Source organism: Periophthalmus magnuspinnatus, chromosome 7 (genome assembly GCF_009829125.3).
Source record: "Periophthalmus magnuspinnatus isolate fPerMag1 chromosome 7, fPerMag1.2.pri, whole genome shotgun sequence".
Taxonomy (NCBI): Eukaryota; Metazoa; Chordata; class Actinopteri; order Gobiiformes; family Gobiidae; genus Periophthalmus; species Periophthalmus magnuspinnatus.
Window position 1 is genome coordinate 24,248,364 of NC_047132.1, and position 23,205 is coordinate 24,271,568.

The window sequence follows — 23,205 nt, forward strand, 5'->3', positions numbered from 1 at the left end:
AGGGCGGAGCCAAAGCATCATTCTGCACGAGACTTCTGGCCTTTTTGAGCTGCAGGTTACACACAGTTTGACTAGTCTAGAAACATGAATGCACTGTACTTTGGTGTAAGCCCTATACTATCTAAATCAATGCGTTAGTTTTAAGATGAGCTATGGGACTTTTCTTATGGAGGGTCCACCACCTACTTGTTTCCATCGACATTCTTTTTTTTTTTTCTTCTTCTTCTTATTTGCTTGGACTCTGAAACCTAGATCTTTGAGAGGGGCTGGACTCTCCATTTCTCTGGCATTGCCCGTGGGGAGAGATGGCGAGCTGGTGTGGGCTTGCTTATTGCCCCACAGTTCAGCCGCCATGCATTGGAGCTCACCCTGGCTAATGAGAGGATCGTGTCCCTGCGTCTTCGGGTCTGGGACAGGTCTCTCTCTGTTGTGTCGACCTACGGACTGAACAGCAAGGACGGTGACACGCGGAGAGGGGTGATTGGCAGGGTGATTGAAGTACTCGTTTTGCAAAAAGTGGTATCGGTACATCCCTATATGAGCATTCACAGTACATTCAGGAGTCATTCACAGATCGTTCTTTCGTCCAGCAGATGTAACAGAGGTTTCTACCATAATCATCGTTGTTAATCTGACAATAGGAGTAGTGACGCTTTAACTACACTCACATCAACTGATGGTGTAATAAACGGACTCACCTGCTGTCTTCGTGCTGCTCTGATGTACGTCGTGTATGCAGAATTATACATGTTCAGCCTCACCGTTTTATCCTGACATATTTGACATATTTAGAGTCCTCTCTGAAAAGTCCCTCTTTCCCCAAAACAATCTTCCTCTGGGGATTTTCAAACATTGACCCGCACTTCAGATAAACTTAACTTCACTAACTTTTAGTGTTTTAGTTTGTAAAACAGTCATTCAAATATACCTCTGCTGCCTCAGCGCCCCCAGAGCGCACCTGGAGGGGAGGGGTCCTTCACACCTGTGTCTACACCAATGCATGACTCAAAAAATATAGGCAGCACATATCTAGTTACTGGAAATAAAACACATCTAATCGTTTAAGAGGGATATGTAGACTAGTATAAACACTCAAGTACCATTTAGTGTTCAGAAAATGATATATATATATATATATAAAAATTGTATGGGCTCTTGGGGGCCCTCTGGTGGCCTAGGGGCCTAAGCAGCGGCTTAGTCTGCTTATAGGCTGGCCCAGCCCAGGTGATTGGGAAGAACGGCCTCCCTGATCTGAACCTGAGCGGTGTTCTGTTATCGGACTTCTGTGCTAGTCACAGTTTGTCCATAGCGAACACCATGTTTGAGCACAAGGGTGTCCATCACTGCAGGTGACACCAGGATGCCCTAGGTGGAAGGGTTCAAATAACTCGGGGTCTTGTTCACAAGTGATGGAAGGATGGAGCGCAAGATTGACAGGCAGATCGCTGCAGCGTCTGCAGTGATGCAGTTGCTGTATCGGACTGTTGTGGTGAAGAAAGAGCTGAGTAGAAAGGCAAAGCTCTCGATTTACTGGTCAATCTACCTGTGGTCATGAGCTTTATGCAATGACCAAAAGGACAAGATCGCAGATATCTCTGTTCAGGATGCTCCCGGAGAAGACCCAGGACACACTGGAGGGAACATGTCTCTCGGCTGGCCTGGGAACGCCTTTGAGCCCCACTGGAGGAGCTGGAGGATATGTCTAGGGTGAGGGAAGTCTGGGAGTCCCTGCTTAGACTGCTGCCCGTGCGATCCGGCCCTGGATAAACGAAGAAAAAGGATGGATGTTGTGTTTCAGTGCTAAAAATATTTATTAAATAGTGCATTCTTACTGTGAGTGAATTCACCTCTCCAGAGAATGTAATGTCATTTGTACTGGTGGTTTCACCTGCTTGTCTCCATGGAGATAGAAGTTAAATATTATAATGTGGATCATTCCAGGCAAAAACATTTTCCAACAAGCAAGTGACACTCTCCACCAGATACTGCACCACATATTGCACCTTTAAACTATGTAAGTAGTTAATCAATGCAATTTTAACTTAAATAATATTACAAGTTGTTATTCACCCTGAGTGTAATCTCAGTACGACTACAGAAAGTGCATGCATTTGCACCCAGTGTGCCCTGGGTTTGGAGGAGGAGTTTAATTTGATTCTTTACTGTGCACTGTATTTTTGTTTGAGGGATATTTTGTTAGTCTTCTAACCTCTTCTTTTGCTTTAGTCAGTTACATTACTAAAGCCTGGGACAGGAGACAAGTTTTATATCCAGAATGATTTTTATTTCACTTTTTTGTCTGTAGCAATTTGGATTGCAGGCTGCAGGACACTATAATCATATAAATCAATCCATCCATCCATCATAATGGCAGATACAGTAAATTATTCACACCCTGACTGTAAACCATTTATATGAAGACATTATACTGGTTGTGTTATTAAAATATGAAGTATATTAGTAATATCAAACAATTGTTAACTTGACTTAACTGTGATTTTTTTTTTTTTTTCTTAAATAAACGTAATTACTGGAAATATAAAACACAATAATTTGTTCAGTCTGTGTTTTCTCAAGGTGTGTAGAGGTCTCGAGGATTCAAGTTAGCCACTAGACACACGTCATAACTGTCATGCATTGCTGCTCTCCTCTCCACTACGGTCCAAACATTGTCAACGGGATCCAGATGCAGAATCTCCTTTGTGATGATCTCATGACGGCCTGTGATCAGTGCAGAAAGTATGTGAAGAATTGGTGAACAAAAGTCACCCCCTCAGAACAAAACATGGCCTAACCTTGGCAAATCACAATAACAAGATACATTTGTTCTTCACTAGCTGGATATAGCCTGAAGTGGTGGAATTGAAGTTGCATTGTTTTTACTATAGTGCAGATTGACTAATTTGGAGTGGCTCAAAACTGGGAATACACATCTCCATTGTTTCACCCCATAAACAATACTTACCGACTTCCTTGTAGTATCCACAGAGGTACAGCTTGTTATCCACTACCCCGAAATTGGATGCATTGGATCGGAGGGAGAGAAGCGGCGTGGGCAGGGTGGGTCCTTCTCTCCAGGTGTCTGTGTCTGGATTATAGATCTCCACAGAACTGAGGCAGCGGCGTGATTGTCCACGGTCCTCTCCAACACACCCTATACCCCCTGAGGAACACAAGAATGATAAGTATTTATAAAAAAACAACAAAACAAAACAAAACATTACACAACATGATTGCATATACTAATCGTCCTAAATTAGTCTTTGCTTAGTTTGTATTTTTGTGTGGTTCCCAAATCTCTAATTATATTTCAATGTAAGACAAGATTTCACTTGTTTTGGCATACATAATTCCAACTATACAAAAATGTATAATTTGAGTCAAATAAAGTATTTCTTGTACATAATGTAGCTCATATATTTATCATATCATGCAGCTCTATAACAAAAACAATGCAGCCTGACCTAGTATGTATATCTCCCCATTTAGCACTGCAGAGCCGCAGCGATATCTAGAGTACTTCATCTGGGCACAATCTTTCCACCTGTCCTTCCCCGGGTCAAACTGAAACACGCCATTACTCAACTTGTCTGGCTCCTCATCTGGCTTCTCCTTAAAGAGGACAAAGACAGAAAGGAAATACTCATCAGTTCACTACTAGATGTATTATCATAATAATGGAATAAAACAAAAGATAGGCAATTTGACCACTTTCAAATAATATTTGTCCTGTCATTTTTTAATTCACAAAAAGAGGCTGAAGAAGCACTTGATTTAACCATTTACTGTCCATCTCAAACCTTTCACTTCCATTACCAACACCAGAACATATAGAAGTGCTAACTTAAGTGAACTAGACAGCAAGATAAAGGACAATACCAGGGCTGTACTGGGCTAGTCATGGGACAAAGTCACAACTGAATGAACACATAACACAGAAAGAACACAGTCTGTACAAAAAAGGGAAAAAGAGAAAGAAAAATAAGTACCAGAAAATAAATCCTAAAGCACTAAAACTATTAAGTAAAATACTGAAAACAAAAGGCACATTTAAAACTATAAGGACTCATGAGAAGCCTACTGTGTACTACTGACCAATGCGGATCATTTCACTAAAATAATACATCAAATAATAAAATATAGTTTTAACTTAAACTTAAAATAGAGAACAACAAATAAGAAATGGCTAATAATTCACAAGTGTGCAATAATAATACCTGCACAAAGACAGTATTGTCTGTGTAGTTTGATCATGTTGTTGTCCTGTAGCCTGGCAACACAAGTACACCACCCAGCTGTTCCACAAGACTTATGATAACATATTATTATCCTCTAATCTTATTTCTGTTAAGGAATGTAGGTGAGGTTTATTTTCTATGTAACACATTCCATATGTTTAAAGACAATTCAGTGCTGTCTTATGCAACACAGAACATCTGTGTAGTGTCAAAACTTAAGAATGAACCATGTTTACCTGTGGTGTCCACCCTCCAAGCACATACAGGTGTTCTTTCAGACTGACAACACAGTGGCAGGCCAGGGGCAGGGGCAGAGGGGCAAAACTGAGCCAGCTGCCACCCCTCTTCAAAGACCACCTCTCCACACTGTCTGTTATAATGTACTGGCTACGCCTCTTCATCTGACCTCCAATCAAATAAAGTGCCTCGCCAATAACACCGAGAGCATACATGTCTCTATGCAGAGCTGAACATAAGAGGGGCCAGCAGCTGTCCTCCGAGCTGTCGTACCTGAAATGAACAGAACCCCTTTGTGATTAAATGTAAGTATCAATATTAATCAGTATTATGAGAGGAGTGGTGTTTTTAAAATAATGTATTAGTAACAAATTCAATGGATTTGTTTTTGATTGGAATTGGATGTTAATAAAAATGTACGAACCCGTAGATGTCCAGTTGTTTCATTCTGTGATCGTCTTCTACTTCAATGGCAACAACAATTTTGTTATCTCTAGTGACCGCTCCAGCTGTGATTTGCCCCGTGCCCATGGAGGCCCTTAGTGGAGAGGGGATGTAGAAAGTCTTCTTATTTTGTGGTGCAAAACAGAAACTAAGATCACCTCGGCCTCCGCGTCGTGCAGGAATCCCATCCTCATCTATGCCCCCCAAACAGAGCAGCAGATCTGTGGTCTCCATCCCGTAACGCAACACTGGTCGAAGCGGAGCCGAGGTCTCTGTGGTTTGGAGAGCGGCATCAATCATCCCAAAGCACTCAGTGTCTCGCAACAAAACCTAATGGACACAAATAGAGGATAAATAAAACAAACAAATTATTTCTATAGATTTATCTTAAATACATAAAACCAAAATTGTATTAAAATGTGTAAATAAAATCTGAGGAAAAAACAGATGCTGAATTTAACAGCAGCAACAAATCTCAAAATATTTAGAGGCAAATAGAAGACATTAAAAAGTTGCTTGTAGTGCATTTGGATCCAAAAATACTGTATTAAACCTAGTCTACTCAAGATTATGATATGGAGCGCCAAAATAATGTTATTAAAGGATCTCTATGTAACCTTTATGGTGGAGGGTCCACCACCTGCTCGTCATCATGGAGATGTAACACTTAACCTGGAATGTCCTGCAGTCTTGTATTAAATGTATCTAACTTCTTAGAGACACCAGCAATAATATAGACAATAGACAAGGAGGTAGTGGCGTGAGCACCTGAAAAGTTACACAGAGAACTTTACAAAGGTTTTCTAAATCATAACAAATTGATTTGGAAGTTGTTAAGGTCGATATTTCATCTAATAAATGTATACTTCTTTACAATTATAGCCAATTACAACAGTGATGGACAGTCTGAGTGAGTAAGTTGACTTGATTCACGCTCACTCACAGGGTTTCGTCTTCTGGCCTTTCGGAGGAACCCTGGATCCACCAGCTCCAGCCGGACCCGTCGGAGGAGCTCTGTGGCCTGGGCCTCACACTCAGCGCTCCCTCTGTGCCTCTCCACCCAGCGCAACACCAGCTCCAGCACCACCTCCTCCTGGGCCACATTCAGGTCGTCTGAGGCCAGCAGGTCCCCCAGGCGCTGTGCATCTAATTCCAACACTTCCTCCTCTTCACACACCTGGGGTCACATGTTTGACAAATGCACACAAATAACATTTCAACAACACACAACACTTACAATAAGATTAAATTGAGATTGCCCTCTAGTGGCAATTCCTGATTTTACAGGTCCAAAGTGAAATCAATTGCCTCTAGACCTGTTTTGGGGGTTTAATTACGTTTACGTCACTTTACAGTAAACCCCCAGTTTGTATTCTATTCTAAGTGATTTTCTTCCTCATTACATGAATGTCTTTCCTACCTGTGTAAAGTGCTGACATAGAAACCTTAGGGCTAGGTCAGCCAAACTTGTAGCCCCCAGATCCCTGGACCAGTGGTACAGCCCAATTACATTGGAGGGGTCCATCCGCGCCTCCATGTGGTTTTGACATAACCTGGAGCGGTAAGTGATTATGTAATTTGTGCCAAAAAAAACTCAAGTCTTACTTGAGTTTGAGTTTAGCTTTCACCTAAATGCTCCATCTACATGAAGCAGGAAGGCAGCAGCGGCCACTCCCTGGATGTTGTCGTTGTTCAGAGGGAGTTCGGCCCGATACATGAACCCCAGCAGAAGGTCCAGACTCTGGGCAGGAGTGTCTCTCAGAGGTATCTCCCCTTCACGTGTCTCCTTCAGACCACACGTAAACATGGCCTGCACAGACACACGTAACACTCTTAAGGCTACATCTGACTTTACAACACGCATCATTATTTCTTTTATTTTTATACACAAAATTGGCCAGTGCCGTTTCAAACATTTACCTGGAAGTATGGACTAAAGGCGGACAGCACCACCCTGTGGCAAGGAAAAGGTATTCCCTCCGCCACCAGAATCACATCTATGAGCTCCTCACAGGTCCTCATCCTGTCCAGCTGCTGGAGCAGATGAGCCCCCTGGTCCGCTTTAACGGAGGACCCCACTACTTCCATTGGGAGGTTGTTTTTGCCACAGAAATATAGGCCTTCTACACTTTTATTTAATTAAAGAACACTTTAGTAATACAGGCACATTAATAGCCTAATAATTTGTCCTTGCAAAGCTGACCCTTTCTGTTAGGGACCTGCATAAGTTTAAACCAGAGGTGTCTAAACCTTTTTCACCCAGGGCCATAGTGGAACATGCATGAAACAGAGAGTCACAGACAAGACAACAATCCAGTGAGTCATTCAAAATGTTGCATTTGACGTAGGTTTGACTGGACTGCCACAGCTTTTAATAAGCCACAACACAGTGTTTGTTCTTTAGGTTAGCATAGTTGATTTTTTAATTTTTTTTTAAATTTGCAGTAAAATTGCAACTTTTTTGATCATAAAAAGGTCTGAGGGTCGCATTTGATCCCAAGGCATAGTTTGGACAATACTGATTTAAACTAATACTTGCAAAGTAGCCCAATCTAAACCCAACTCAGTTATCATTGATTGTGTCTCAAATTCAAAGCCCACTTGTTTACACCTGCACTTCTAAGTCACTGGATGTTGTTTTGTTAGGAGTAGCCTAATTTCCTTGGTAAAATAATTGATCGATCTGATTAAACTGCTCTACACACTAGTCTTCCTAAACAGTTTACATTATTGCCCTTTACCTTCAGTGCAGAAATGTCTAGTCATCCAATTTCTTTAGAAAAAATAGTTTAGCATTTAGCTTGCTTCAGTAGCTCATGTCTGTAAACCGGACTGTGAACGTTAGTACTTCCTGCTGCATGCTCAGCTGTCCTGGCCACTCAGACTCTTATGTAAAAGTCAAAGAGAGAAGTTACACTGCCTCAGAGACACGTGCATCTCACAGTCCAACACAGAGCTTGTATTTGGCCCTGGTTTACTCCTGTTTGATCTACTCTATACTGATCTTTCTTTTCATAATGGCAGACTATGAGGCCCACCCTGTTTTGCCCCTGTTGTAAATATGTTGTTCTTCATGTTCAATGTCCATTTCACTGTCTGCCTTTGTCTGTCTTATTAGCAATATGTACCAGAGCATATTGCTAATAGATTCAGATTGATCAGTGATAGCAGCAGCAGGAGGAAAGGACATTTTTGAATACCTTGCACCTTGTACCTCACACCTCCTTAATAAAAGAGGCCTTTTTCTCACTGACGTGTAAAGGTGGAACTGTTTAGACAATGTATTAATTACTTCACATTCAGTTACGCCCTTGAAACACTTATACAAAAGGACATTGTCTTTGTCAGTTGGAGATGGTTGGCTAATTGTTTTTGTTCTTGGTTAAAGAACATGTTTAATAAGACTGGTTTTTCAACATGCTCATTTTCCTATTCAGATTGTATTGTTGTTTGAACCTCTGGCAACACACCTAAGACTTGTACATGTAAGAATAAAAATAAACTGATGGATTATTTAAAGGGCCAGGTCTGCAAAGTAGCCCTTGGCTACATGGCCAATGGACATAGTAACTATAACAATGCCCTCTGTTCTGTCCCTTTTAAATAAACAAATACATTTGTGAAAAATAGTAAGTCACCGAAGTAGAATCAAAAACCTGTTTTTGAGAATGCGCCATAACCTGATACTTGGCACCAATGAGAACTTATGAATCATTGTCCATCCAAGCTTTTTTTTTTTTTTTTATCCAACATGCATAACTGTAGCTGCTCTATGCACATCATACTGTTTGTCCTGGGACAGTTTAATGAGTGACTGTGTGATTGAGAACATGCAACATGTGCACTATGAGCCATCTCTTATGTGCTGTTACCTTTTTATTTAGTATTTTAGATCTCACTAAATTGTCACAAGTTACAAAGGAATGTCCCACCCCCTAGGTTATAAAACTACTTGACCCCTTTGTGCCAGTTGTTCAACAGTTTAACTGCATGTTTACCTTTTGACAAGAGCTATTAGAAGGGGGGGAAGAGGTTTTCTAAATGGAAATGTTAAAGTTTTATTGTTTATTTTTTGTAGGACCCAAGTATCTAGCTTTATTCTAAACACTGTCTATGTGCATTATTATGTAAACTGCCTGAGTGAGTGGATGTACAAAGTTTTGGTTACGCTACACATTTGCACAGTCATCCAGGTAATCACACACAATCACACGTGAGTGACACACCATGGTTAATGTGTCCACAAGAAGTTCCTCTTGTGTCTTAACACATTATCTATTGTTGTTAGTCATTCCACTTAGAGAAACAAACAATCATAAAAATGTACTCAACAGTAGCAACTTCTCCAGAAAACTGAAATGTTGTAAAAATCGGAAACACCTGCAAACATCAAGCAGTATTTAATAGCCCTTCTTAGAAAGGTTTTAGATAAAAGGTGCAACAAGACAAGTTTTTATGTCCCTTCTTTCACCTGCCTTCAGTGTGTACACAAGGGCATGAGCCTGTGATTGTATGTGATGGTCCAGTATCTTGCCCGACCAGCCAGTACTCCCTACTTTTGTACAGTCTTGTAAAAGTGTGTGGTTTTGGTTAACTAGGCAAACAGTTGTTTGAACCGAGTATTTACTTTTGTTTTATTTAGACTAGAGTGCTCCAGCTAGTTTTCAGCACATCTTAACAAGGCACATCGGAGTAGAACGTCCCAGAGAGCAGGTCAGATGTTGTTTTTTTTTGTTGAAATTTGTATTGTGTGCTAACTGATTTGAATTCTAAAGATGCTGAATTACTTATGAAAAGGGTTCTTATCACGGTTTCATTAATTTGATTAGTTTTTTTGTTATGTAACAGAGATGAGGTTGTCAAAGTCAGTTGTGTCAGTACTGATATGGGGCTGAAGGCTTAATCTAAAAGTAATGTACTGTTCATATGCAGAACATGGAATCCTGTGTCGTAGCTACAAATTAACAATTTTTCTGGCATTAAAATGTTGAAGCAACTAAAAAGTTAGTTTATTTCATATCTAACTAACTAAACCTTGGTCTGAAAAATGAATCTTTCTATAATGAATTAACAGAAAACCAGATGAACTTGGATTTGGATTTATATTTATGCTATAGTTGTATTTTTCTTTACTTCTGTGCATCTTCAAAATGACCTTTAACAATTCTCTCTTGACCTTTGGATTCAGTTTTAATGTACACACACACACACACACACTTTTACTAGCCCAATTAGTAACAGCTAATTTACAACATGACAACTTTCTGATAAGATATTCATTTTAAAAGCTGCAGCAGCATGCATATCTTAATCTTACGTAAAGTTTAAAACATGCCATTTTACAACATGCTGGATATAGTATTTATTTACTGTCTGTATTTACTTAATGAGAATATTTTTATCACAGTAAACTGCTAAAATGGCTACAACTATGAGAAAGACAACTCAAAACAATAAGTAAAAAAGTACACAGACAATGTACATACAATTTGTAATGAATTCATTGAAAACATGCTCACTTTACAGGTGACGGTTTCCGGTCTGAGTGGATTATGGCCATAAACCCTGTCGTCCAAAAACAAGAGAACAGCACTTAGTCAATCAGTTGCAGGCGCTAAATAGGGCCCTAACTAACTCCCACTGCCCAGAGCTTGTTTCTTCAGTCTGTGCCCATCCCGTGTACAGAGAAGTCACAACCAGGGAGGAAAGAGACCACCCAATGGACTCATATGTGGTACAACGAGAGGTGCTCAATGAGGTACGCCTGGAAGAAGTGGCCCAAAGAGACACAAGTACGACAGGACCAAGTGTGGGAGAAAGATTAAAGGAATTCTCAAGGTAAAAAGCTATAATACCTTGTAAGAGAATAAGACCTACTAATCAGTCAACAGAGAAATGAAAAACATATTTTGATACAATTTTAGATATAAATAATGATTTTGAGTAACAATAGTGATAATGTGTTTTTATTTAGTATGATTAATTGTTTTATTTTTCAATGAAAGTCAAAAGTGTTAGATTTAGGAATACATTTTAGTTTTAAGATTTGCAAATAATCCTTAAATATGTAGAATTTAGAAGATTTGCTTACCATAACCATTTTGCTCACCGCTTATCACTTTACGAAGACCCACTAATAAGTACGGGTAAATACAAAAGCAAGGCCTCTGTTAAATATGCATTCTGGAGTGTTTCATGTGGTAGACAAACCATTGTGACAAATGGCACCACAGTTATACATTGTTGGTGAGGCACATGTTATCTGGAGTTTTACAAGGCCGGCTAGTGATAGTGAAAAAACACATGCAGGTGTTTACATTCTCAACACACATGCTGCGGTCTATTCTTTTTTACCATTTTGTTCTGGGGCCGCCTCCAGCCTCCCCCAGTCTTCTGCTACTGAACTAATGGCAGTGTGCACATTTTTGGGTATAGCGCAAAGAAAGTCTGAAGTTACTTTATTATAATGCATATACCAGTAGCTAAGAACAGTAAGCAGGCATATTATATAGGGTGCATTATGTAACTTTTCTGGTGGAAGTTCTGTGATGCCACCTGCTTATCTCCATGGAAATGATATTGCCTTTCTCAGAATGCACAGACATCAGCATACGCCACCGGGTCACTCGGGTATTTCTAATCTAAAAACTAAAACGCAACTAAAACACAAAAAGATAATAGAATAACTGCAAGATGGACAAGTTTAATGCCATACCGTACATTCCAGACAAAGCAATAACATCTTGGAGGCAAGCAGGTAGTGGACCACCTAAAAGAAAAGTTATATACTGCACCTTTACCAAACGATTTTGAATTCCCAACCTACTGTAATGTCTTTAAGTAGATAAATGAATGAAGATGTGTTTTGTGCTGCAGATGTTCATTGCCCAAGCTGAAGAAGACGGTGCAGAGGTGGGTGCCTGTACTGGACTGGCTCCCCAAGTATCCGTTCAGAGAAAATATCCTCGGAGATGTGGCCTCTGGCTGCAGCGTGGCCATCATGCACCTGCCTCAAGGTCTGCAGCTAAATTACATAACACAAAGTATTTAAAATGTACACTGTAAAGTCAGGGTCCTCTAGTTTAGTGTGTCCACAGTTTTTTTTAGCTGGCTTTCATACAGTCATAACCATTATAGTGGTGTAATTTACCCTTCTAGCTAGGCCATAATGTGAATTTTGGGTAAATATACTCGTATATATACATGCAAATAATGAATATGCGATACATGTGATAAATTAAACTTCTCTCTTTTTTCTTTATATTGTACATCATGGTTATATTAACATATACATGTGTCCTTCTGTTAATGAATGAATTCTGTTATGTATTTTAAATGTTTGTCTTGCTGTAATACACTTAGCTTAAAAAGGTACTGTGAATAGGCTAACTGACTTCACCTGGAACTTGGCCTAGTGGTGTAATATCTTTAATATCATAATGTGAAACAATCTAGGCAAAGCAACAGCATCCCCATGGAGACATTCAAAGGCCCACCAGAAAATGTCACACAGTGCACCTTTAAGTTTAAGATTGTTGAGAGTAATTTGACTTTTTTTCTAGGTATGGCGTATGCACTTTTGGCCTCCTTACCCCCTGTGTTTGGTCTATACACCTCCTTATACCCAGTACTGGTTTACTTCATTTTTGGAACTTCTAGACATATATCAATTGGTGATAATTTAATATGAATTTACTTTCCCTTTTAATTGACTAAAACTAAAACTAAGTAATGTATTGTTTGTCTAGGTACATTTGCTGTGATCAGTATCATGGTTGGCAGTGTGACAGAGAGACTAGGCCCAGACTCAAACTTTCAGGTCAACAATGGCACCAACACTACAGGAAGTGTGGACATAGATGCGAGAGATGCATACAGAGTGAAGATAGCGTGCTCACTCACACTCTTAGTTGGAATTTTCCAGGTATGATCTGTTCTTATTAGTTATTGCTGAAATGTGCAGAGTGAACAAGAGTGAAATGTTTGATGCCCACATAAACAAAGTCGGAATGCTCAGAATGAATGAAAAGTGAACTTGCCTATGTGTTTGTTAAATAATGAGATTTACATTCACATTTCATAATACATGGGGAATGTGGTTGCTGTGGTTTATATATATATAGGTTTTTTGTTATTTGTATAATTATGTTGGCCTGAAATGTGTGTGTGTGTGTGTGTGTATGTGATTTTGTGTGCATTAGTTTCACAAAATTCCTCAACACAAAATACAAACCAAAATCTTAATTAAAAATTTTTTTTTTAAAAATGCGTTTTTAAATTTTTTTTTTTAATGGCGACAAAAAAAATTCTGGGGCCGCCTCCAGTGGGAGTTCATCATCTGCTGACTCAACAGTTTTTGTGGATTTCAAAACCCAAAATTGCATATGCCATCCAAAGAAGTGGGGCATAAAAAGTTGCCTACACTTTTCACACAAACAACAAAACTTTTTTTCACATTTCAGAGCAACCTAAACACCCTCTCCTCTTTTTATTCATAATCTTAAAAAGCTCTTTTCTTTGTCAGCAAATTTTCTCATGTGTTTCTTCAGATTTTGCTGGGCATGGTCAAATTTGGCTTTGTGGTCAATTATCTGTCAGAGCCACTGGTCCGGGGCTACACTACAGGGTCAGCGTGTCACGTCTTTGTGTCCCAACTCAAATACATTTTTGGAGTCACATCATCTCGCTACAATGGACCACTTTCTCTTATTTATGTGAGTTGTACTACTTTGCCGAGGGATATGCTATTAAGCCTCTCCCCGTGGCTCCCAATATTTTCCTTTGAAAGCCACTACATTCCTGCTTAAGAATTACTTTGGGTGCTGTAACAAGCACAAATGTCTATAGAACTCCTTCATATGCTGTTGTTTCCTTTACTCTATAGACTGTTGTGGACATCTGCAGACGGCTGCCTCAGACAAAAATCCCTGAGCTGGTGGTCAGTCTTGTGGCTCTTGCAGTTCTCATTGTGGTCAAAGAAATCAATGGTTGTTATTCAAAGAAGCTACCTTTTCCCATCCCTATTGAGCTCATAGTGGTAAGTCCTTTGGGGTCCAGCAACACAGTACCAGGTCTGATTAGGAGTACCATTACCGCACTTTGAGAACAACTTCTGTAAATAAAGTCCTGTATTGTTTTGCCAGTTCTCATCTGTGTTTTGAGTCAACAGGTCATAGTTGCAACAATCATTACACATTTTGGTGGACTGACCACATTGTATCACATTGATGTGGTTGGAGAGATTCCCAGCGGGTGAGTTTTTATATTCTCATTCCCAGTAGTATTTACAGTGTTTGAGAGAGCACATAAATCTTTATAGCTGATCAACTGTAACTGAATAGGGTCACACTGATTGTATTCAGTAGTGTTTTTTTTAAGCTTCAGAAAAAGTGCTATGAATAAGCATACTTGGAATGCATGAGAGGGCTACTCCGCAGAAAGAAGTCATCATTCTTTATCTTGACTTTTAATACCTGTTCTCTCAGTTCAAATATAAAGTGTAATTAGGTGGTAGTAGCAGTAGTAGATTAAGGTTGTAGGACGAGGAGTAGGACTAGTAGGACCAGTAGTCGTGGCCTATTATCTATATTTATAGCAAAAAATATTGTAATTCTTATCTACTCAGTTACATGAGTTACTGCTGATATCAAGTTCAAGCTGCATACTTGAAGACACGTATTGACAATATGTGATCACAGTGGCTTTTTAGAGTAATGTATACCTTTGATCATGGTTATGTCCTGTCATGGGTAAATGTGATTTGCTCCAATTTCTATAAGCCACAAAGAGTTAGGTATTTGTGGGGGAATGTACTCTATTTGTCAGACCAAATATTTTATCTTTCTTTCTCTCTATTGCTACAGACTCAATGCCCCTCAAGCCCCAGATGTCAATTTGTTCTCACAAATTATTGGTGATGCTTTTGCTGTGGCTATTGTGGGCTACGCCATAAACATTTCTCTGGGCAAGACCTTTGCTCTAAAACATGGATACAAGGTGGACAGCAATCAGGTGAGGAACACATTCAAATTCACACAAAATTAATTCTAACAAAGTCGGCATAATTTAGCCAGGGGGCTGGAAAAAAATCAACAAAAGAGAAGCAATGCCTAAGTTCTGCCGCTAGAGGTCACATTTGTCTTTATGTGCTGGTCCTTCTAGAGAGGGACATTCTATCAAAAATTTTCGCAGTTGCTTTGATGCATTTTTTATTTTAGAACTTACATTTTCAACACTAATTATTCAACCTATAAATCCTTAATTTTCTTTAGCTTTCAGTTAAGATTAGAGTCAGTATCCAGGAAATGAAGTGTGTAATGTCCCCAAAAGGCATGCGAACCCAAAGTGTATGTGTGTATTTTCACCTGGTAATAACTAGATGCTTGAAGACAGATTTGTTATGACAATGTCGGTACTAAATAACTAGAAACTTTGCTTATTTGTACCACTATTGTCAAAATATTGTAACATAAATGATTTGAACATACAAGGATCATATAGTGTGCATTGTATCCTATAGTAGTCTTGTGATATGTAATGTGCAGCTGGTTTTATGCCAATTGAATTAGACTGCCTCTTACAGTAAGCAGATGGCCAAATGCATTACTCGAATCCTGCTGTTATGGCTCCTGTTTCATTCATGCTGAACAATACTCTCATCCATACATTTTGTTTGTATAGAAGTGCCATAAGAAGAAGCTGCAGATGATAATAATAATAAAAATAGCCTTCAGAAATGTAAACATTTAAGAGGCCCCTATAATTACACCATAAGAAAAGGCATACAACTAGAAATCTTTGGCTCTGGTAAAAAGCATCTTTTATTTCTGTATATTTTTAGAAACTTGATGGCAACTATATCCATACATACACATATTTCACAATCAAATGGCCAATTACCTATTCTTAAAATCAGTTGATTTTCTGTAGATGTGTGTAAACGCCTGTCTAATTGGTGATGAACAATAATCGATGGTTGTATCATCAGTATAAAATGATGAAAAATCAAGTTTTTTCAAAAATAATTATGAAAGTACATTGTCCTTAGCAAAACTAGCAAATAATGAAACTTTGACCTTCATTGCAAAGGTAGTATCTTCAACTCATAACGTAGTTCGGTTTATAGAAGTCAGGTGTAGTTCGTCGTGAAAATGGACCATAAAACATCAATGTCTCCTTTCATATTTTTATTGAGGGCCGATAAAGTCAGGGTTTTTGAATTAACACTGAGTTACTGTTCGCAGTGGTAGGCAGACATCTCTGTATTGGCCCATGAGCACACACCACTTGCAGAGGCATGTGACTGGGATCATTGGGCTGAGAGCACTCAAAGTTGCTGCTCTGCAAAATCATTAACATCCAACATGCCCAGTGCAGTCTACTGCCTCTACTACTACCCATCACTATGGGAGTGATATGCTGACACAACATAAGTTTAATAAATGGTCTAATGTTAATTATATGAGCATCAAATTGTATGGACTATAAAACACATAACATCACTGTCATTGTAAATGTATAACTGAAACATTGAGAAGCATATCCACATCAAAATATAAAACCATGTCCCCGAGACATCATTCTCTTCATTTGCTAGTTGAAAGGTGTTCATGTAGAATTAGTGACTCCAAATGTGCTCCTAGGAGTCCTGTTCTGTCTGGGATCTAGGCTCTATAGCCATTAAGCTGCTAAATGTATATAAGGGGTGTACCCCAACCAGTACTACCCCAGGTATTTGATTACTATTCAGATAAGCAATTTTTATTGATGAATTGATGCATGGATTATCAATACATTTTCTGAGGTATACTTAGAAGTGTACTTAAATTTTTGTTACGACAAGAAAATGCACTACTAAAATGTACAAAAAAATTGCATGTTGTGCTCTTTCCCAGGAGTTGGTGGCCCTTGGTTTGAGTAACTCTATTGGAGCCTGTTTTCAGTGTTACAGCGTCACATCGTCTTTAAGTCGCAGTTTGGTTCAGGAAAGCACTGGTGGAAAGACACAAGTAATATACATTTACACACATCCTGGGTATCTGTGTCCTAGACATATTTATATAAAAAAATAATATACTTTAATACTTTTTGTATGTTTTTAGGTAGCTGGAGTCATTTCTTCCATCTTTGTACTAATAATTGTTCTGAAAATAGGATCACTCTTTGAAGATCTCCCAAAGGTAATGCCATGCACTGTGCCTGTTCACCACTGAAAATGTTTAACTAAATGTTTAAATGTGCCAATGCTACTTAAAAAAGGTCATTGATAAATTTGTTATGATTCATTCTGGTAGCACTTTATTTGCTTTGTAGGCTGTCTTATCAACAATAGTATTTGTGAACCTCAAAGGAATGTTTAAGCAATTTACCGATGTACCTCAACTTTGGAGAACCAACCAAGTGGATCTGGTAGACTATTTATCCGCTTGTATATTTTAAAAAGAGTAACTATACACATTTAACCCGTACTTTGTTCTTTAGCTTGTATGGTTGATTACATTTGTAAGCACCATCCTACTGAACTTGGACATGGGCCTTGCTGTTTCCATTGGGTTTTCCATTCTCACCGTGATCTTCAGGACACAACTGTAACTAACAAACTACTTATATAACCTAAAGTTCCCAATCTGCAATAGAATAATCCGAGATACATTTTTACAGAAAAGCCATAAATAGGCATGCCCCATGTCACACAAATACAAAAAGACCTCAATCTCACCTTTTTAAAGATGTAATTAGACAGTGGAACTCAAATTTCATTTTTTCCCCCCTATGCCTCTATAAATTATAAAGTACTTTTTGTATGTAATTTGTATGCAAGTTAGTATCTTCCTAAAAAGCAAACAAAACATCTGGCAGATCTAAAAGAATGCTGTGTTCTGTCAACACATTTCAGTCAATGATTTTTCTTACATGTGTTTGCAATGTATAGGCCTCGCTATTCCATTTTGGGTCAAGTGCCAGGAACCGACTTGTATCTGGAAACAGAGACCTACAAACAGGTATTTTGTCTGGTAAATTACAGTGCAATATAAAGGTTCACATAATCAAGTAAATAAAATTAAGAAATTCATTTACTTATAAAGTTCCATCCACATGCATTTATGAAAGGCCCCATATTATACCATGTTCTGATCTACAGTATGTTATAATGTTTCCTCATCATAAACTTACTTGGAGTTGTGTTTTCATTCACACATGTTTAACACACAAACCCTGCATATTTCTGCTGTGTTCTTCTCACTCAAGTCATGTGTTGATACAGGAAGTGCTCCACTGTGTTTTTAAACTTCTTGCACCTTCACTAGAATCATTTGGATAATTTCAGCCCTCAAATTGCCAATCTCTACTGAACTAAAGTTAAAAGGCAGCTGTTAACTTGAAAACTACCACTTCATGACATCACAAGGTGAACAGTTTTGCTCTTTGAAGATTTAGACTCACTAATAATGCAGGGTTACTCAAACATGTGTGAATGAAACAACACAACTCTGGGTATGATTTTGAGGAGGTAACAACATTATAACCTGGCTTAAAGCTCTCAAGAGTCAGTTTTGCATATTTTAGGACCTTTAAATAGTCAGTGCACATAATAATAATTAAAAAAAATCTTTAACAGATTTCAATGGATAGGTTTAGAATTATTATTCAGTATATATTTGAACTTAAACCCCTATACAAAGTCATGATTTTAAACACAAGATACACAAGCGCTGAACATCTTAGATTGTCAACTAGGTTTGATCTTTATTATATGTGTCCCTACAGGCCAAGGAAATTCGTGGAATCAAAATCTTCCGCTCATCCAGCACCATCTACTACACCAATGCTGAGATGTATTTGGACGCTCTGCAGGAGAAGGTTCGTGTTCATAAACTTTAAATCCCTGTTGTGCTTTCTTCAGCGCTGCTAATACCTCTCATTATCTCTTTGTTTTCCCTGGTGCTTTGTGCTGCTGTGTGTGTAGTGTGGAATTGAAATCGGAAAACTGCTCACAGCAAAAAAGAAAGAAGAAGCCAGGGTGAAGCGTCAACAAGAAAAACAGAAAAAGAAAGAAAAAAAACTTGCAAAGAAACAAGTATGAAACCCTTTTATTCTAACAATTATTTTGCTTAAAATTACTATATGTGTACTGCGTACAACACTGATGTGAGAGAAAAGCAAAATGTTTTACCCAGTTCAAGTTAGTTTTGGAGTTCTACTTGAGCAACTACTTGTACAGCCATCATTAGTGCCAATTATCTCCTTTACTGTTTATTTTAATATTTTCTTTTTACTTCTCATCCCAGGTATAACCCTGTCCATTTTAAATGTATTTCTAGAAAAGGACTAACTACCAGTCGACCGGCAGCTTCACTTTGACAGAGTCGCAGAGGAAGGAGCCCACAATTCTGAATGAAAACGGAAATGGAAATGATTATCCATCCCATATGACTGAAACAAAAGGCCAAATAAACTGGGCCTATCAACATGACGCAGCCACATTGGAAACAGACTCTGACACAGACAATTCTCAAATTGAAGATGAAGCAAAGGGCAATGCAAATCAGAAAACTCACAGCATAATCCTGGATATGTCCACTACCAACTTTGTGGACACAGTGACCATCAAGACCCTGAAAAATGTGAGTGACAGCTAAATGTTAGAAGAATTGTTGTGGAAGGTGAAAAAAAGAGAAACAGATTTTTAGAGCTGAAGATTTTTTATGAAATGTGACATTTTACAAAACAAACGTGTTTAGCCAATATGCATTCCCATCCATCCATTCATCCATTTTCTTCTTTCTTTTCCGGGGCTGGGACGCAGGGGCAGTAGTCTAAGCAGGGACTCCCAGAATTCCCTAACCCCGGACATGTTCTCTGGCTCCTTTCGTGGGATCTCAAGGCATTCCCAGGCCAGCCGAGAAACATAGTCCCTCCAGGGTGTCCTGAGTCTTCCCCAGGGCCTGCTCTTGGTGGGACATGGTCAGAACACCTCTCTAGGGAGACTTCCAGGAACAGATGCCTGAGCCACCTCAGCTGGCTCGTTTTGACGTGGAGGAGCAGCGGCTTTACTCCAAGCTCCTCACCCTATCTCTAAGGGTGCGCCCAGCTTGTATCTGCGATCTTGTCCTTTTGGTTATTACCCAGAGCTCATGACCATAGGTGAGGCTAGTTTTGACCGCTAAATTGAGAGTTTTGCCTTTCGACTCCACTCATTTACCACAACAGTCCAATACAGCAACCACATCACTGTAGACACTTCACCAATCTGCCTGTGTCTCATGTTCAATCCTTCCATCATTTGTGAACAAGAACCCAAGTTACTTCAACTCCCCCACTTGAGACAAGGACTCTCCACCCACCTGTAGAGCGCCTTTTTCTGGTCGAGGGAGCTGATTCTCATCCCAGCTGCTTCACACCTGCACAGATGGACACCCTTATGCTTGAACATGGTGTTCGTTATGGACAAACTGTGACTAGCACAGAAGTCCAATATCAAAACACCGCTTGGGTTCAGACCAATCACCCCTCTCCAGGTGTCACTATCATTGCCCACGTGGGCGTTGAAGTCCCCCAGTGGAACAACGGAGTCCAAGAAGGCTGGGTACTCTGCTGTAAACCGACCCAAGAGTTAAAGACTTGTCACCGGCCCGAAATGCAGGGTTGGGATCCTCTCATTTACCAAGGTGAGCTCCCAACACGTGACAGCTGAGCTGTGGGGTAATAAGCAAGCCAACACTAGTTTGCTGCCTCTCCCTGCAGGCAATGCCAGAAAAATGAAGAGTGCAGCCCCTCTCAAGGAATTGGGTTCCAAGTTCAAGTTCCTTCCCCCCCCAGCAAGTTGAGTCCCTTGAACCAGTCTCCATGTCCGGAGATGTGGTCGTCAAGGCCTCCCCCGCCATCGACTGCTGCCCAGGCGCCACAGAAGGACGGCCCCACGCCACTCTTTTGGGCTGTGGCTGGCCCGGCCATCAGACGCTTGCTGTCGAGCACCCACCCCAGGCCTGGCTCCAGGGTGGGGCTCCGGCAGTACCAAGATGTAACTGGCCTTGTTTGATTCCTCTTCACAAAGGCTTTCTGCACTCTTAGTTTGACCCGTCCCCCAGGACCCGTTTGCTATGGGTGATCCTACCAGGGGCATGAAGCCCCCGACAACATAGCCTCAGGATCATTCGGGTGCTCAAACCCCTCCACTACGTTAAGGTGGCGGTTCAAGGAGGGGAATATGCATTGCACTTTTGTTAAATCAGCATATAAGGGTGATGATTGTTACAGAGACTCTAGTACAGAAAAGCCAAAAGGATTAATGCAATAATCTGTCAGCTGCCTTGACAATAATCTTCTATGTACATTGTATGTGTCTAAAACTTTCCCCTTTTAGATTTTCAGGGACTTTGGAGAGATTGATATAGACATCTATGTCACAGGCTGTCAAGGTGAGTAGCAGACCAGGCACAACTAACTCAACCGAGGATTTAGTTAAGGATTTGATATAGGGGAAATATCTGACTAGAATCAAATCAAATAGAGTCAAAAGACTTGGAGAGCACCTCTGCCAAGGCAAGTGACCAATCTTGCAAGATAAAACTGGACCTAGAAAAATGCTTCTAATTTTGAGTTTGCTCATGGAGGTCTCTAAATGGTTACAAATACTCTTATAAATTTTTTTTGCTCTTAAAATCAGGGAAGCTGGTAAGTTTATTGAAATTTTAATCATTATAAATGTGTATATAAAATGTTTTAAGCATCTGATATAAAGTAATATTTTTGCATGTGCTTTTTAGCTTGTGTTATTGAGCAGTTAGAAAAAGCAGACTTCTTCTCAAACTCCATCCCAAAAAGCCGAGCATTTGTAACAGTCCATGATGCCGTTCTTCATATTCAGAAGCAGAACTTGCCAGAAAAGGTGAGTCCATACTGTCTACTCTATGATGTTGTATAAATATAAGGTCTTCAGGATGCCTTTTATTTTGGTCATTCTCCTTTTCTCACTCCACAATGACAAAATGCTGGTATTCATTTGCTTCAATTTATTTAATCTGTAATACACTCCTACATTCACTATATTCATTTATTGAATGCATGTAATAATAATGAATACTTTGAATTTACTCTTTACTCAGGAAATTACCTGCATCACTCAAATGTAACCAGCAGGAGGCAGACTCTTCCTTATAAATAGACATTTTTATTCACCATTGGACTGAGTGCTGCTGTGAGTCTCCTCCTCCTCCTCCTTCTTTGTGGAGGTAGATATGCACCACCTCCACAACATGGCCGCCGGTTGCCCTTGGAAACAGGGCTTTTTATGATATTGTATAATGAGATCGAGCCTGCATCACGTCACCACTGCAGCTCTGTTCTGCTGCGAAGGGAGAGACAGCAGACAGAGCTGAGTGGGAAAGAACACGCTGGAGTAATAGGCAAGTGTATAAATATAGACCAATTGACGTTGACATCCAATGAAGAAATATGTCCCTGTTTAGATCTTTAAAACAGTATATAGTACAATTGTAGTTTCAGCACACAGTGAAATGTTACAATGTGGGCTTGTTATTATATAATTATTACACACAATGACATCATAATGGGTGATGGTAAATCCAACAACACCTTCTGCACAAATATTTTTTTCCTCAAAATATATTCCTTTTCTATATATTTTTTACTTAAGCTATTTTGTATGTGCTCTAAATCACACAAGAGTCAACTTCACTTGTGGCAATTATGATCAACCAAAATGTACTAGCTTGTTTGAATTTACAAATCAATGTTTCATGTTTCACACTCTGTACTTCAGTTACTTTTTAAACTCTAAAGGAAAACCAGAAACCATAGTTTTTAGAGTCAGCACTGGTTCTCTCTGTCTGTCATAGGCAATGCATTACTGTAAGTCAGCACGGGGTTTCCCTATTTAGACATGTGACATTTTAGAGCTGCCTTGTATTTCTTCAGTCTAGTATCACATCTCTAGAACTCTGAAAATGACATGATGGCCTACCATTTCCTATGCAATTATAGAGACACTAAAATGTATTTTTTACCATTTGTAAATATTTTTCATATTTTGTACTTTTTAAATCTCAAAATAGGTATACAGTTAAACGTTTGTGGTTTTATGTCAGGGCTTCCTGCCACAGGGAACAATGTAGTGCTCTGAGTGAAAGGAGGAAATCCTCTTGAACTTTCAACTGCAAATGACCTGGTAAAAGTTCACCTCAGGTTTCTATGCATCATCACATGTTATTTTTGTTTTTAAACAGATACAGTTTTTATATAATAATGTTGTATGTTGATAAGTATT

The 23,205-nt window shown here is 39.3% G+C and overlaps 2 protein-coding genes across 6 annotated transcripts; one reads left to right on the forward strand and one right to left on the reverse strand.

Moving 5' to 3' along the window:
• Positions 1-2,297: 2,297 nt before the first annotated feature.
• On the reverse strand, positions 2,298-7,755 carry LOC117373022 (kelch repeat and BTB domain-containing protein 12-like). 4 transcript variants are annotated; one of them, XM_055222987.1, is made up of 10 exons: positions 7,661-7,755; positions 6,840-7,042; positions 6,548-6,729; positions 6,340-6,472; positions 5,863-6,096; positions 4,900-5,249; positions 4,475-4,748; positions 3,465-3,612; positions 2,966-3,163; positions 2,298-2,721 (listed from the first exon to the last, which is right to left on the reverse strand). In XM_055222987.1, the coding sequence occupies exons 1-10, from the start codon at positions 7,683-7,685 to the stop codon at positions 2,573-2,575; spliced, it is 1,896 nt and encodes a 631-aa protein (XP_055078962.1). In that variant the 5' UTR covers positions 7,686-7,755; the 3' UTR covers positions 2,298-2,572. The 4 variants fall into 4 exon arrangements, with proteins under 4 accessions (XP_055078962.1, XP_055078961.1, XP_055078963.1 ...); XM_055222986.1 differs by having other exon boundaries at positions 6,840-7,047; positions 7,661-7,734; XM_055222988.1 differs by lacking the exon at positions 6,840-7,042 and having other exon boundaries at positions 2,566-2,721; positions 7,661-7,704.
• On the forward strand, positions 6,465-22,393 carry LOC117373023 (solute carrier family 26 member 6-like). Of its 2 annotated transcripts, XM_055222984.1 has the most exons (21): positions 6,571-6,683; positions 9,562-9,632; positions 10,446-10,757; positions 11,796-11,935; positions 12,482-12,592; positions 12,668-12,843; positions 13,469-13,633; positions 13,804-13,956; positions 14,089-14,171; positions 14,783-14,930; positions 16,814-16,927; positions 17,021-17,098; positions 17,232-17,327; positions 17,400-17,506; positions 17,851-17,920; positions 18,687-18,779; positions 18,886-18,996; positions 19,241-19,543; positions 21,283-21,337; positions 21,686-21,807; positions 22,025-22,393. In XM_055222984.1, exons 3-21 carry the CDS (start codon positions 10,639-10,641, stop codon positions 22,049-22,051), a joined length of 2,271 nt encoding a protein of 756 aa, XP_055078959.1. In that variant the 5' UTR covers positions 6,571-6,683; positions 9,562-9,632; positions 10,446-10,638; the 3' UTR covers positions 22,052-22,393. The 2 variants fall into 2 exon arrangements, with proteins under 2 accessions (XP_055078960.1, XP_055078959.1); XM_055222985.1 differs by lacking the exon at positions 9,562-9,632 and having other exon boundaries at positions 6,465-6,683.
• The last annotated feature ends 812 nt before the right edge of the window (positions 22,394-23,205 follow it).